This window comes from Myotis myotis, unplaced genomic scaffold, assembly GCF_014108235.1.
Source record: "Myotis myotis isolate mMyoMyo1 unplaced genomic scaffold, mMyoMyo1.p scaffold_m19_p_5, whole genome shotgun sequence".
Lineage (NCBI taxonomy): Eukaryota > Metazoa > Chordata > Mammalia > Chiroptera > Vespertilionidae > Myotis > Myotis myotis.
Genome location: NW_023416357.1, coordinates 59,145,519 through 59,159,994, shown reverse-complemented (window position 1 = coordinate 59,159,994; position 14,476 = coordinate 59,145,519). Strand labels below are relative to the sequence as shown.

Here is a 14,476-nt window from a genome sequence, read left to right as displayed (position 1 = left end):
GTAGAGACGGTGGTTTCCAGCGGGGCTGCCAGGCTCTGTGCACAGCAGGCGAAGCGCTGTCTCACACCATGTGTGTTTAGTCCTCCCACCCTTGACCTGGGGCAGGCACCCCAGGGCCCCAGGGAATCCGAGAGAAATGGGTGCTGGAGCACCTCCCCCTCTCCAGTCAGGTGCTGCTGTCCCTCCAGAAGTGATGGCACCTGGCGGGTGGGAGAGCCACTGGGGTCTAGGTTATTAATATTACCTTTTTTTAAAACTAGCTATAATTGTAATTATTTTGCAAATAACATGCTCTCTGGAAGCTTTTCATAATTTTCACTTTAGTATTGATGTGAATTTCTCTAGCTTAATTCTTTATATGCAAGATGTAATTAATTATTCATTTTTTACTCCTCAGCAGTTGAAGTGTACATTTATTCCCAAGATTAATGTTTCTTTAATTATGGAAAATTCTCATTCTCAGTAACAATTTTGCAAATACTGTTTTTCTGGTATCGCTTTCATTATATCTCTCATGACTGCTGTAAAATATTTTATGGAGCTTCTTATATAATTGTCAATGTCTTTTAAAACAAACTTTATTTTTTGAGTTGTTTTATATTTATAGAAAAAAATTGAAGGTCGTAAAGTTTCTACATATGTACACCTAGGTTCCCTTTTGTTATCTTATATTAGCATGGTATCTTGCTTAGAATTAGTAAACCAATATTAATATTACTAACTAAAGTCAACATTTATTTATATTTTCTTATGCTTTCACATAATATACTTTTTCTGTTCCAGGATCTCACTCAGAATACCATATTAGATTTAGTTCTCATGTCTCCTTAGTTGCTCTTGGTTATGACAGCTTCTCAGACTTCTCTCGTTTTTGGTGACCTTGACAGTTTTGAGGAGTGCTTGTCAGTTATTTTTTGGAATGTCCTTCAGTTGGAAATTTTCTAATGTTTTTCTCATGATTAGACAGGAGTTATGGGTTTTGAAAGGAAAACCACAGACATAATGTGCCATTTTTATCACATCATATCAGTGGTATATACTATTACCATAGCTTTTGAATTTGACCATCATTTTGCTGAGGTCATGTGTATCAAATTTCTCCACTGTACCCATTGTCTTTTAAATGCTTATTTTAGTTATTCTTCTTTCGTTGTTTTTTTGTTTTTTTTAATTTTTAAATTGATTTCAGAGAGGAAAAAAGAGATAGAAACTTTAATGATGAGAGAGAATCATTGATCGACTGCCTCCTATATGCCCCCTACTGGGGACCGAGCCTGTAACCCCAGGCATGTTACTTGACCTGGAATCAAACGGTGACCTCTGGTTCATAGGTTTATGCTCAACCACCTAGCCACACTAGCTGGGCTCACTCTCTTTTTTTAAAAGTTACACGCTGGATGAATAACATAATGCTTTATTCCAATTTATTAATTCAGTATCAAATGTCTCTAGTCTGGGATTTGAATTTTTATTTTAATAATTGCATTTTAAAATATCTAGTCTTCTCATTTGTTCTTTTTTTATCCACCTGCTCTTATTTTTTATTACTTTCTCTTACGATTGTATTTCTTCTTCATTTTTATTGAAGTTATACTGTCATTAATCTTTTGGGGCATTTTAAAATTATTTACAAGACTGTCAGATAATCCTATGCTATAAATTTAATCTGATGTTAATGGGATTTTTGTTTGTTTTTTACCTTATATTTAATTTCCTATTTTCCTATTTAAATCTACCATTTCTATATGTTTGGTGCAGAGGAGATTATATCAATGTATGAAATTACTGTGCTATCTTCATCTGAGTTTCTTTTTATAACTATATTTCTTCTCCTCCTGCTCCTTTTCCCTCCTTCTTGTGCTTACCTCTTTCTAATCCCTCAGGCTTCACGGAAAAGAAAACTATATCTCTGAGTGGTTATTCTTGAGTCCTACTTTATTTGAGATTGTTGATATTAACCAGAAGCAATGGGAGGCTTGGTTTACTACTTGGTAACAAATCTCTGTTTGTGAACTCTTGTCACTATGGGCATGCCTCTTGCTAAAACCATAAATCCAGGCAGCTATATAATAATAGCTCTCAGTGAGACAGTTCTCATCTTCTGTTTGTATAGATTAAGTTTTGGGTTTATCTTAGATGTCATTACTACCACAGGAGCAAAATTGACAAATTTTTACTAATTTTAAGGTTCAGGTTTGTTGAGATGTGTATCATGCCTTCTGTATCAAATTTTCTGTCTTTTTATTTAAATCTATGTTTGCTATATATTTAGAGCAGAGAGGAATGCATCAATGTATGAATTTTCTGTAATACCTTTAGTTGATTATTTTTAATTGTGTTTCCTCTTCCTCCTTTTTTCCTTTAGGTCTTGTTTTAATTCCAGGAGGTGCTTTCGGCCAGCTTCTGGGAGGTGTCATTGTTTCCAAGTTACAAATGTATTGTAAAGGCCTTATGAGCTTTACAATGGTTACATCTGCTATATCACTTGTACTGGTTATGCTTTCAGTTTTTGTACGCTGTGAACCAATACCATTTGCTGGGATCACTGAAGATTATAATGGGTAAATATAATTTTGTGTATTAGATATTTATATCCAAACCAACAATGTATTTTTTAGTCAATTAAAGATAATGTATCCAGTGACTTTTATTTATATCTTTATCATTCTTAGAATTATTGAACATATACCAAAAAAAAGTAAAGCATAGTTTTACCTTTCATATTAAAGGCAGAATCATAACAATGATAGCTTATTACATGATTGTTTATACATTCATAAAATACTAAAGAAAAAACACATTGAAATGATTCAGAACCTGTAAGTAGAATTCTGTCCTAAGGTGGCTAGCAATACAGAATAGTAGTACTGTCTGTACAAAGCAAGACTTCCTTTGTGTTCTGAGTTGGTATGTCTGCCTTCTTAAAGACGTCAAAGAATAGAATTAAAGTCTATCTGAAAGTATGCATGAGTAATATCTCCTTTAAGCTAAACATACAAAAATTCAAAGAACTTGGCAGAGATTAACATTAAATACAGGGGAACAGAACTGGAACTGGAAACCAAAGAACTAACCAAGGAAAACATGAAAGTAAACTTCCACTTCCAGCTACAATGGACTAGCTTAAGGCAGACCATTGCTCTCACTGACAATACTAGTAAATAGAAAAGCTGTGTAAAATTTTTAAAATTTTGTTTAAAGCTGCTTGGACAGCTAGGAATTTAAAAGCCAAAATCCTGAGAAAAGCAAACCTTTGAGAGGAGGAGCAACCTTCTGTAGTTCTCCTTCCCACCCCCGCCCCCCCCACCCCACTCCAAGGATATTTGCTAACTCTGTATATTAGCGAGAAACTGAGAGTTTGGCCACAGGATCCGGGAAAGAAGCATCTAGTAATATGACAAGAAATTAGCACAAGTTTTTGACCTGTGATTCTAAAGAGACCAAAATAAGAGCATGGGGCAGGGCAGAATATCAGGGAAGAGAGAGTTAAACAAATGAGATAACACTCTATTGGGTTTTCACTCAATTAGGAAGCTAAGAGGCTGAAATTGAGCAGAATCTTGTAAAAAGCAGAGAAAAATGTTATCAGTATTGTAATTCTCTTTACATAAGGGATTAATGTGCTGGTGAGATTAGAATGTGGTAGGGAAGGAACTTTGGTGGACACATGTTCTCAATGAAAGGCTAAGACCAATGAGTGAGGGTCTTTCTAAAGTAGTATAGCCTAGCCAGGAGTTAATTTGTCCTCTAATTAGATTGATGTGACCAGCAAGCATTCTACAGAGCAGCAAAAAGAGACATCCAGTGCTCTGCACAAAAGATAATATATAGAGCTATAAATTATCTTTGGCAAAAATTTGCATTAAAAAAATTACCAGGCAGGCCAGGGACATGGTAAAAACCCATGAGACAAAACAGATGATAGAATAGACCCACAGGGTATCCAGATATTGAATAACATAACATGTTTGACTGTGTGGGACCACTGACTGTATATTTTTTTCAATAATATACATACAGTCAGCCTTCTGTGTCCTTGGGTTTCACATCTGCTGATTCTCAACCATGGATGGAAAACAGTATTTTTGATCTGAAATTGGGAATCCACATATACAGAGGGTCAACTTAAGTTATTATGTAGACTTTCAACTGTGTATGGGTTGGTGTGGATATCTTGATGTATACATTAATAAATATACCACGGCATTATAATTACATTCAATCTCTTTTTCTACAGAACAGGGCAGTTGGGAAACCTAACAGCCCCTTGCAATTCTCATTGTACATGCTCATCTTCATTTTATTTTGCTGTATGTGGAAGAAACAGTATTGGATATTTTTCTCCTTGCTTTGCAGGCTGTAATCAATCTAAAACATTTAATAATGAGAAGGTAATTATTTTAAGTTACGCTTCTTTCTCTCCAGTAAGGGGTTGAGCTTGTGGGTGATGTTTACATTATGGCAGCACTGCACATAATTTAAAATTGAACATTTGTTATCCCTTTTTGTTCTTTGATATTTACATGAATCAGGTCTCATTTTAAAATTCCCCTATATGTTCGGAGCTCCAGATACAGGCGAGTCTTTAGGGACCCAGACTCAAACAGGAGAAACAGGACTGTCTGGCTTCGGTCAGAGTGAGTGTAGCTTTTCCGAGGTTTGCAGCGGGTGCTGGGACTCAGAGAGGCAGAGCCCCTGGGGACAGGACTGAGAGCCGCCATAACTGCTCTCTCCGGCCCACCCTGTTGATCCTGTGCGACCCACCCCGCCCAAGCCCTGCACACAGGCATTTGCCGGATACCCTCAGGCAAAGGCTAGATTAGCACCTCCCTAGAGGACAGAAGTTTTCTCACTGCAGACACAGCTGATTCTCATAGCCACTTGGCCTGGAGGTCAAACCCTCCCTGGTATTAGCTACAACAATCAAGGTTTAACTATAAGACTGCGCACAAAGACCCCTAGGGAGTGCACCAAGGAAGCATAACAAAATGCGGAGACAAAGAAACAGGACAAAATTGTCAATGGAAGATATAGAGTTCAGAACCACACTTTTAAGGTCTCTCAAGAACTGTTTAGAAGCCGCCGATAAACTTAATGAGATCTACAAGAAAACTAATGAGACCCTCGATGTTATATTGGGGAACCAACGAGAAATTAAGCATACACGGACTGAAAGAACGAATATTATACAGACTCCCGACAGCAGACCAGAGGAGCGCAAGAATCAAGTCAATGATTTGAAATGCGAGGAAGCAAAAAACACCCAACCGGAAAAGCAAAATGAAAAAAGAATCCAAAAATGCGAGGATAGTGTAAGGAGCCTCTGGGACAGCTTCAAGCGTACCAACATCAGAATTATAGGGGTGCCAGAAGATGAGAGAGACCAAGATATTGAAAACCTATTTGAAGAAATAATGACAGAAAACTTCCCCCACCTGGTGAAAGAAATGGACTTACAGGTCCAAGAAGCGCGGAGAACCCCAAACAAAAGGAATCCAAAGAGGACCACACCAAGACACATCATAATTAAAATGCCAAGAGCAAAAGACGAAGAGAGAATCTTAAAAACAGCAAGAGAAAGAAACTCAGTTACCTACAAGGGAATACCCATACGACTGTCAGCTGATTTCTCAACAGAAACTTTGCAGGCCAGAAGGGAGTGGCAAGAAATATTCAAAGTGATGAATACCAAGAACCTACAACCAAGATTACTTTATCCAGCAAAGGTATCATTCAGAATTGAAGGTCAGATAAAGAGCTTCACAGATAAGGAAAAGCTAAAGGAGTTCATCACCACCAAACCAGGATTATATGAAATGCTGAAAGGTATCCTTTAAGAAGAGGAAGAAGAAAAAGGTAAAGATACAAATTATGAACAACAAATATGCATCTATCAACAAGTGAATCTAAGAATCAAGTGAATAAATAATCTGATGAACAGAATGAACTGGTGATTATAATAGAATCAGGGACATAGAAAGGGAATGGACTGACTATTCTTGGGGGGGAAAGGGGTGTGGGAGATGCGGGAAGAGACTGTACAAAAATCGTGCACCTATGGATGAGGACAGTGGGTGGGGAGTGAGGGTGGAGGGTGGGGCGGGAACTGGGAGGAGGGGAGATATGGGAGGAAAAAAGAGGAACAAATGTAATAATCTGAACAATAAAGATTTAAAAAAAAAAATTCCCCTATATGTTCATTTTTGGGGCCATTTCTGTCAGAATTCCTTACTTCCCTGGGTCTTTTACCAACTTATGACAATTTTTTTTTTTTTTTTGTCATGGAGAGCAGCTAAACACTCAGCTACTTGTTTGACTCCAGGTTCATTTTATTATATCCAAATTTGCATAAATGAGCTTTTATCTAAGTAATGAACTGCAACTTCAGCTTCTCCCCTTTAAGTAGAACAGAAGTAGGGACTCAGGCTGTAAAAATTCAGTTTCTCTCTCTTCTCTGGCTAGTTTTATAAAGGGGAGAGAAACAGAGACATGTATTTCCTGACCTATAGACATCATACCACCTCCCTTATTAAGCAGTAAAGTCCTTTATTAGTTATGTAATACATAACAATATTTTTTGCCCTATTACACAGCTCATTTCATTATAATGTATTTGCATACCTGTCCAACTTTTAGTTCCTCATGATCACCTTTCAATGGCTTATGATTTAGCTAGAGGTCCGGTGCATGAAATTCATGCACTTAGTGGGGAGGGGCGGTCCCTCAGCCTGGCCTGTGCCCTCTCACAGTCCGGGAGCCCTCAGGGGATGTCTAACTGCTGGCTTAGGCCCACTCCCCATTCTCGAAAGCCATGAGCCAGGCTTCTGGCTAAACGGGACTCCCCCTGTGGGAGTGCACTGACCACGAGGAGGCAGCTCCTACATTAAGCACCTGCCTCCTGGTGGTCACTGTGCATCATAGCAACCGGTCCTTCTGCCATTCAGTCGATTTGCATATTACCCTTTTATTATACTAGTAAAGGTTCATATATCTTTAGTTTTTTTATTGACTACTAATATAAAAAGGTTGCATACCCTTTAAAAATTATTATATGTTACATTATATATTTTAAACCTTTAAAACATGTTACTGTGTAAAGCATTAAATGTAATAGAAAAGTTAACAAACTCCTATATGCCAATCACCCATCTTCAACAATTTATTAACTTATAGAAAATGTACTTTATACTCCACTTACTTCCTCTCCTCCATTTTTGTCTGAAATAAGTAAATGACTTGTAAATGCCCATGTTGTCACCACAGTATAAAACAGAACATTTTCTTTTGGGGGGGAATTGCTTTTAATGATTTTTTTTGTATTTATTAAAAAATTTCATGATTTTCTTGTATTTCTCTAAGGAATAATTCATAATGAATAACAGTGATAGAAATAACCAACAAAATAGTCAAACTGTGTGATAACATTTGATACTAAATAAAAATTGAAAGAAGAATAAAATATTTTTGAGAATTTTTATAAGACTTTATTTAAGTCAAATTGATGACACACGCTGGAGAGCAAGATCTTAAATGGTTCCAGAATAAAAATTTTTTGACAAAAATTAGATCTCTTCAAAATTACCCAGGCCCTAGATGGTTTGTCTTAGTGGACAGAGTATTGGCTGTAGACCAAAGGGTTCTGGAGTTGAATACAATCAAGGGCATGTACCTCAGTTGCAAGCTTCTCCCCAGCCTGGGCCCTGTTCAGGGCATGTGCAGGAGGCAACCAATCGGTGTGTTTCTCTCACATCAATGTTTCTCTCTGTCTTTCCCTCTCTCTTCCACTCTCCCTGAAGATGAATGGAAAAATATCTTCCAGTGAGGAGTAACAAAAAAACAACAACAAAATTTACCCAGGACACCCTTAGTCTGGATAGAAATAATGGCTCTGAAGGAAAACTGACAATAGCAGAAGCTATGATTAGTACAATTTTATATGGATGCAACTGATTAATGGATAAAATATGCATTATTTCAAAGGGGGAAAGAATTGATACCAATAAAAATCATTTTAAACAAAATCAAAATTAAATACTAGTAAAAGAAACATCATATACAAAAATGATCAAGTATCTAAATGATGTTAATGGAATTCCCTCTGGAAAGTATTTTTTCAATGAAAATATGTCAACTTAGAAATAATTCTGATTAATTGTTCATTTTCAAAACTTGATCAGGGTCAACATGAGTTAGAATTGGATGCTCTCTAATTGCACTTGTGCAAAAATTTGCAAAGGAATGGTGAACATACTATACCTCTGAATATTTCTCATTTCCTATATAAAATTCACAGCTTTACTAAAACTGAAAATAGATATATCCCCTTCATATTGATATTATTCCTGAGCATTTTTGCCTCATTGAGACCCATATGTATTCTTCTTATCTATGCCACCAAAGATCTTCAAATTTCCTTACATAGATGTCAAAGAAATCTTGTGTTTTCTTAATTTTCTCATTGGGGCTAGTTCTTTTCAGCAGCTGATATAGCTATCATTATAAAACTAGAAGCCTGGCCTGCACCCTCTCCAATCTGAGACCCCTTGGGGGATGTCTGACTAAATCAGCAGATGGACATTCCTCTTGCAATCCGGGACTGCTGGCTCCTAACTGCTCGCTTGCCTGCCTGCCTGATTGCCACTAACCCCTCTGCCTGCCTGCCTGATTGCCCCTAACTACCTCTGCCTGCCTGTGGCCTGATTGCCTCTAACTGCCCCCCTGCCAGCCTAATAGCCCCTACCTTGCCCCTTTGTCGGCCGGATTGCCCCTACTTTGCCCCCCTGCCGCCTGATCACCCCTAGCCACCTTGGCCCCCAGCTTAAGCCGTGGTCCTAGGTGGGAGGGTGGGAATTTTAGGTACATCTTAGAATTCTGCCTACCAGAGACTACAATAGACCTTTCCACTGTGTCCAATACTCTTTTGTTCTTTTCTCTATTTTTCCATCTCCTTTCATCTGTTTGTTTAAATGTAGATACTTTCTGTTGACTTGTCGCATTCTCTATTTTCCAGTATCTACTTTTAAGCCCAGTAAGAGGTTCTAAGTTTACTCATCATATTTTTACGTTCTAACATTTATGTTTTTGTAGAATACAAATCCTGTTAAATTTCACATCGTTTAAGATATTTTATCCACTTTACCCTCCATTTAAAAAAATTCAGAGTGATTTTAAAGTTCTTGCTATTAAGTCCACTATCTAGATCAACTCTGAGCCTACTTATATTTGTTTCTCTCTTACTTTTAAGCTAAATATTCTTATCAGTTTGCAAGCCTTGTAATATTATATTAAATCCTGAACGGTGTGTATGAAAAAATCTCCTAATATAATTATTATTTGGCTTCATGTATTTTCAGGCTGTGCTATTATGTGCATAATTTTTTATAATTGTCACATCTAATTGTTCCTTTTATCTTTATAAAATCTCTTTTTCCATCTCTGGTAATACTCTTGTCTTTAAGTAATATATTAAATTTTATATATTAAATAGTCACTCTAGCTTTTTCTTGCTGATTGTTTCCATGGTGCATCTTACTTCTATCATTTTGTTTTTCAAATATTTGTGTCTTTATGTGTAAAGTGTCTCTTGTAGCCAGCATATAATGTGGTTTTGCTTTTTCTTCAATTTATTAATCTGTCTTTTAATTGGAGTTTTTAGAGTATTGACATTTATTATAATTATTGCCATGGTGGGTTAAGATATAGCTTCCTGATCACGGGTGTGGCTCAGTGGTTGAGTGTTAACCTATAAATGAAGAGGTCATGGTTTGATTCTTGGTCAGGGCACATGCCCAGGTTGCAGGCTCGATCTCCAGTGTGGGGCATGCAGGCAACTAATCAATGATTCCCTCTCATCATTGATGTTTCTATCTCTCTCTCCCTTTCTTCCCCTCTGAAATCAATAAAAATGTATTTTTAAAAAGACCTACCTTCCTTTTTATTGTTTGAATTAAATATATTTTACTATTTCATTTTGATATAACTTTTGGCATTTTCGTTATATCTCTTTGAATATAATTCCATAGTTCTTTGATCCTCCCAGAGCCTGATATCTTGTGATTCTATAATCTATTCACTAAACCTTCTTCATATTTTCACTTCTGCCCTTAGTCAGCCTAGATTCTATAGCCTCTAACCATTTGTTGTAGTAGATATCTTATGTCTGACATCCACATCTACTTTTCACCTTTCTTTACCCTCCTCATTGTTCCAGGAGACTGATCTATAGGATGAGAGCTCTTTTGCCTTCCAGCTTCTGACTGGATTAAAATAATAAGGATTTCTAGTGGAAAAATCAGAAAGATGGTGAAAAACAGTGAAGTTGTGTTTATTGTTTTGGTTCTCTCTCTGAACCATGGACTAATGGCCTCTCTGGACAGAAGGTCTTAGTTTCTTTCAGGGAAGCCTCCACATGACTTTCTCCTTTTGATAAACACTTCGACTCTAAAACCCTTCAGAAAATCCATTCCAATCGGGGCAGGCTGCTCACGAGGCTGCTGTTCCTCAGAGGGAGAGAGAGAGAGAGAGAGAGAGAGAGAGAGAGAGAGAGAGAGGCATCAATGATGAGAGACAATCATTGATTGGCTGCCTCCTGAACGCCCCCACTGGGAATCAAGCCCGCAACCTGGGCATGTGCCCTTGAACAGAATCGAACCCAGTACCCTTCAGTCTGCAGGCCGATACTCTATCAACCAAGCCAAACTGGCTAGGGCTTGATTCAAGAGATTTTTAACTGTTGTCTCTGCTTTCATCTTAACAATCATAGATGAAACCCGTAGTCTCAATATAATAGCTAAGTAACATTTTAAAATATCATCTATAATAATAAAAGTATAATATGCTAATTAGACCAGATGTCCTTCCGGACGAAGCTGGGGCTGCGAGGGAAGCTGGGTTTTGGGTGCCTGCTGGCAGCTGGAAGGAAGCCTGGGTCCCAGGTGCCAGTGGCCAGAGGGAAGCCCGGGTCCCAGATGCCAGAGGGAAGCTGGTGCCAGCAGCCAGGGGAAGGAAGGCCTACTCTTTCATGAATTTCGTGCATCAGGCCTCTAGTCCTATATAATAAAAGTGTAATATGCAAATCGACCAAACAGCGGAATGACTGGTTGACAGGGGGTGGGGCCGGCGAGCAGGCAGCACCAGGCCAGCCAAGGCGTGTGCCAGCAGGCAGAGGGAGGGGATAGTGATCAGGGGGCAGCGGTGACCAGCAGCGGCAGAGAGGTGACTGGGGGGGCGGGGGGGGGGGGCGGCCGCTCGCCGGCCACGCTGCTCCCTGACCAGCCCACCTGGTCGCCTCCTGCAGAAGGAGGCCAGACTGCAGCTTAGACCCCAGGGAGCGGGCCTCAGCTGTCAGTTGGACATCCTCTGAGGGCTCCAGGACTGTGAGAAGGTGCAGGCCAGGCTGAAGGACCCCTCCCCCGGCTGAGTGGACGAATTTTCGTGCACCAGGCCTCTGGTTTATACATATATTCCTCCAATGGTTTCACATTACTAAGTTTATAAACCAAAGTTCTTAAATTGGTCTTGTAATTATTTATCAGTTTTTATATAATCAGGCCTCTAGTCCTATATAATAAATGTGTATAATTGAATCTCCTCTCACTACTCCAATTTTATTTTCTCTTAAGTTTACTTCATGTTAGCTCTGCTTTAGCCACATTTTCCTCCTTGCTTTTCTTAAGCATGATTTTGTTTTCCTACCTGGGATGTACTTTTTTCAGATAACCAATGGTTCCCTCCCTTACCTTCTTCAAATCTCTGCTCAGTTTATATTGAGTCATTGAGGTAGTCACTCATTATGATAAGTTTACCCCTAGGAGCCCTTACTTTCTATTGTATTGTTTAGTGTGTTTTCACAACACCTAGAATGATGTTTAGTATTTAGTACAGAAGCACTAAAAAAATATGGTGGAATGAATAACTTGGCAGTTTGGATATTTCTTTTCTTTCTCTCTTTCTATCTCTCTTTTTTTAAAGCATATTTAGTAACTACTTAGTAACTCCTACAAATAAACTGAGATGATTTTTTGGAGCATCATTTTATGAATCAATCAGATTCAAGTCATTTTTTAAAATTAATTAATTTATTTTTAAATTTATTTTTCATTGATTCAAGTCAATTTTCTTACCTCTTAATACCTTCACTAGTAACCTAGATCCATATTTCTGTTGGATTTATGATAATTTTTTAAACTAAAATATTTTAAATAGATTAGTAAATTGCTAACTGATCTCTGTATCTTCAAACTCTGGTTAGTTCTTAGAAATATCACTTTTTCATCTTTCTTGAATTATCAACCCTACAACTACTACCCCAAATTTTCATTGGCTCCCACTTAGGGATATATTGTGACTTTCATTGGCCCTAGGTACATTGCCTTTATAAGCAAAAAAAAATTAATTTTTAAAAATCAATGTATACCTGTATTAGTATAAAGACAAATATGATCCAGGCTGGATTAATTATTATTATATTCATTTAAAAAATTTTAAAAGACACTAGAATTACAACAGTTGTATGTGTCCTTAATGTATTAGTGCCCTAAACAAGGCCTACTCTGCTGAATAGATAATAGCCCTGCCATCATTACATACAAAATAAAGTCTTATCTTTGCAGTATAGTCCCAAAACCTTCCACAGTTGGGTAACTGTCCATATTTCCAATCTCAGCTAAAGCTCAATTTTATTACATTATACTTAATTGCCCTCAATTTACATAGTTCTCCAAAAATTATTTGTGCAATTAGGTGTAAATATTTTGGGTGGAATTTCTTAAATTAATAGAATTTTCCCTAACAATAATTACATACACACACACACACACACACACACACGAGTCTTTGTTAGGTAAAATAGCTTGGACATGTCATTAATGTTTCATTTCTAAATGATGACTGGCAGATTTAATGTGAGGGCATTTACTGATACAACTGGCTAGTCTCCATGTAGTTATTGATTTGGTTTTATTTTACAGTAATAAGTTTTTGCTTTATGATTATATTTCTAAAAGATAATTTTCCATCTTATTTATCATAGGCATATTTCAATTGTTCTTGCATTGATGAAGGAATAGCAATTTCAGATGAGCAAGGTGACTTTATTGATGCCATACCTGGGACATGTGAATCAAGTTGCTATAAATTACCGATGTTCATTGTTTTTGTTTTTTCTATGATTGTTTTTGCTTGTTTTTCTGTTATACCAAACATGCTGACCATCCTTCGGTATGTATATTATTATTCATACTAATTGTTTTTTAGTATATAAGAAGACAATTTTAGGAAGCTTTACAATATTGTAGTAAATGGTTTACTCTTTTGTTTCACTGTAGGAACTGCTAGAGGAGAAATTGTTACATTGTCCAAATTAATGTGTATGTTTAATTCTCTATTTTAGCTAATTTATTTGCATAAAGCATTGATATAAAATTTAGTTCAAATTCAGCAATTAACTTTAACATGGAAAATTCATATATAGGCAAATTGTTACATCATCAAAATTTATGTGTATGTCTAATTCTTTATCTACTGTATTTGCATAGTCTATAGATAACCCATTTAGTTTAGCTTTATCTTAAAACAAAACTAAATTTAAATACTTAATTTACCACACCTTGAAAATTCATAAATATAGGAAAGTTCTTAATTATAACACAGATCAGGGTAAGAGATCAACTGAAGGACTTGTATGCATGCATATAAGCATAACCAATGGACATAAGACACTGGGGGGTAGGGGAGGCCAGGGGATTGTCAAGGGCGGGGGAAAAAAAGGAGACATATGTAATACCCTTTGTAATACTTTAAGCAATAAAAAAAAATTATAACACAGATCAAATTATAATGTTGAGTCATTGGTTATAGATACTTATTAAATATTTACTTCTCTATTAGCCAGTTTAACTATGAGAAAACATCAGTATTATCAACAAAGGGACACAATTTTTAGAATTTTGTTACATATATTTAACATTATTCTAAATTAAAATAACATTGTTATTCCTTTGTTTTTCTAGAATATATAAAATTGACAATACAATATTTTTATCACAGTAACAGAAAAATGGGTCATTATTTTAAATTTATTTTTTCCCAGGGGCTAACATAAAAATTTAAGTCATTGGGAGCAATTTTTTTGCCCCCTAAGAAAGTAGACTTGCCGCCGAAACCGGTTTGGCTCAGTGGAGAGAGCCTCGGCCTGCGGACTGAAAGGTCCCGGGTTCGATTCCGGTCAAGGGCATGTACCTGGGTTGCAGGCACATCCCCAGTGGGGGGTGTGCAGGAGGCAGCTGATCGATGTTTCTAACTCTCTATCTCTCTCCCTTCCTCTCTGTAAAAAATCAATAAAATATATTTTAAAAAAAAAGAAAAGAAAGTAGACTAGAGAACATGAATAAATACGTGCAGAAATAAAATCTGAATTGGGCACATGTGGTCTCTGCTTTTAATGAGCTTACAATTTTAAAAAAAATTTAATATAAAT

The 14,476-nt window shown here is 36.9% G+C and overlaps 1 protein-coding gene across 1 annotated transcript in view; it reads left to right on the top strand.

Annotated features, from left to right (window-relative positions):
- SLCO6A1 (solute carrier organic anion transporter family member 6A1) overlaps positions 1-14,476 on the top strand; it is an 89,993-nt gene that overhangs the window by 57,075 nt on the left and 18,442 nt on the right. Inside the window, exons 8-10 of the mRNA XM_036308715.1 lie at positions 2,366-2,561; positions 4,238-4,391; positions 13,031-13,218. Of these exons, the coding sequence (XP_036164608.1) occupies positions 2,366-2,561; positions 4,238-4,391; positions 13,031-13,218 (538 nt within the window). The remainder of the gene's footprint in view (positions 1-2,365; positions 2,562-4,237; positions 4,392-13,030; positions 13,219-14,476) is intronic.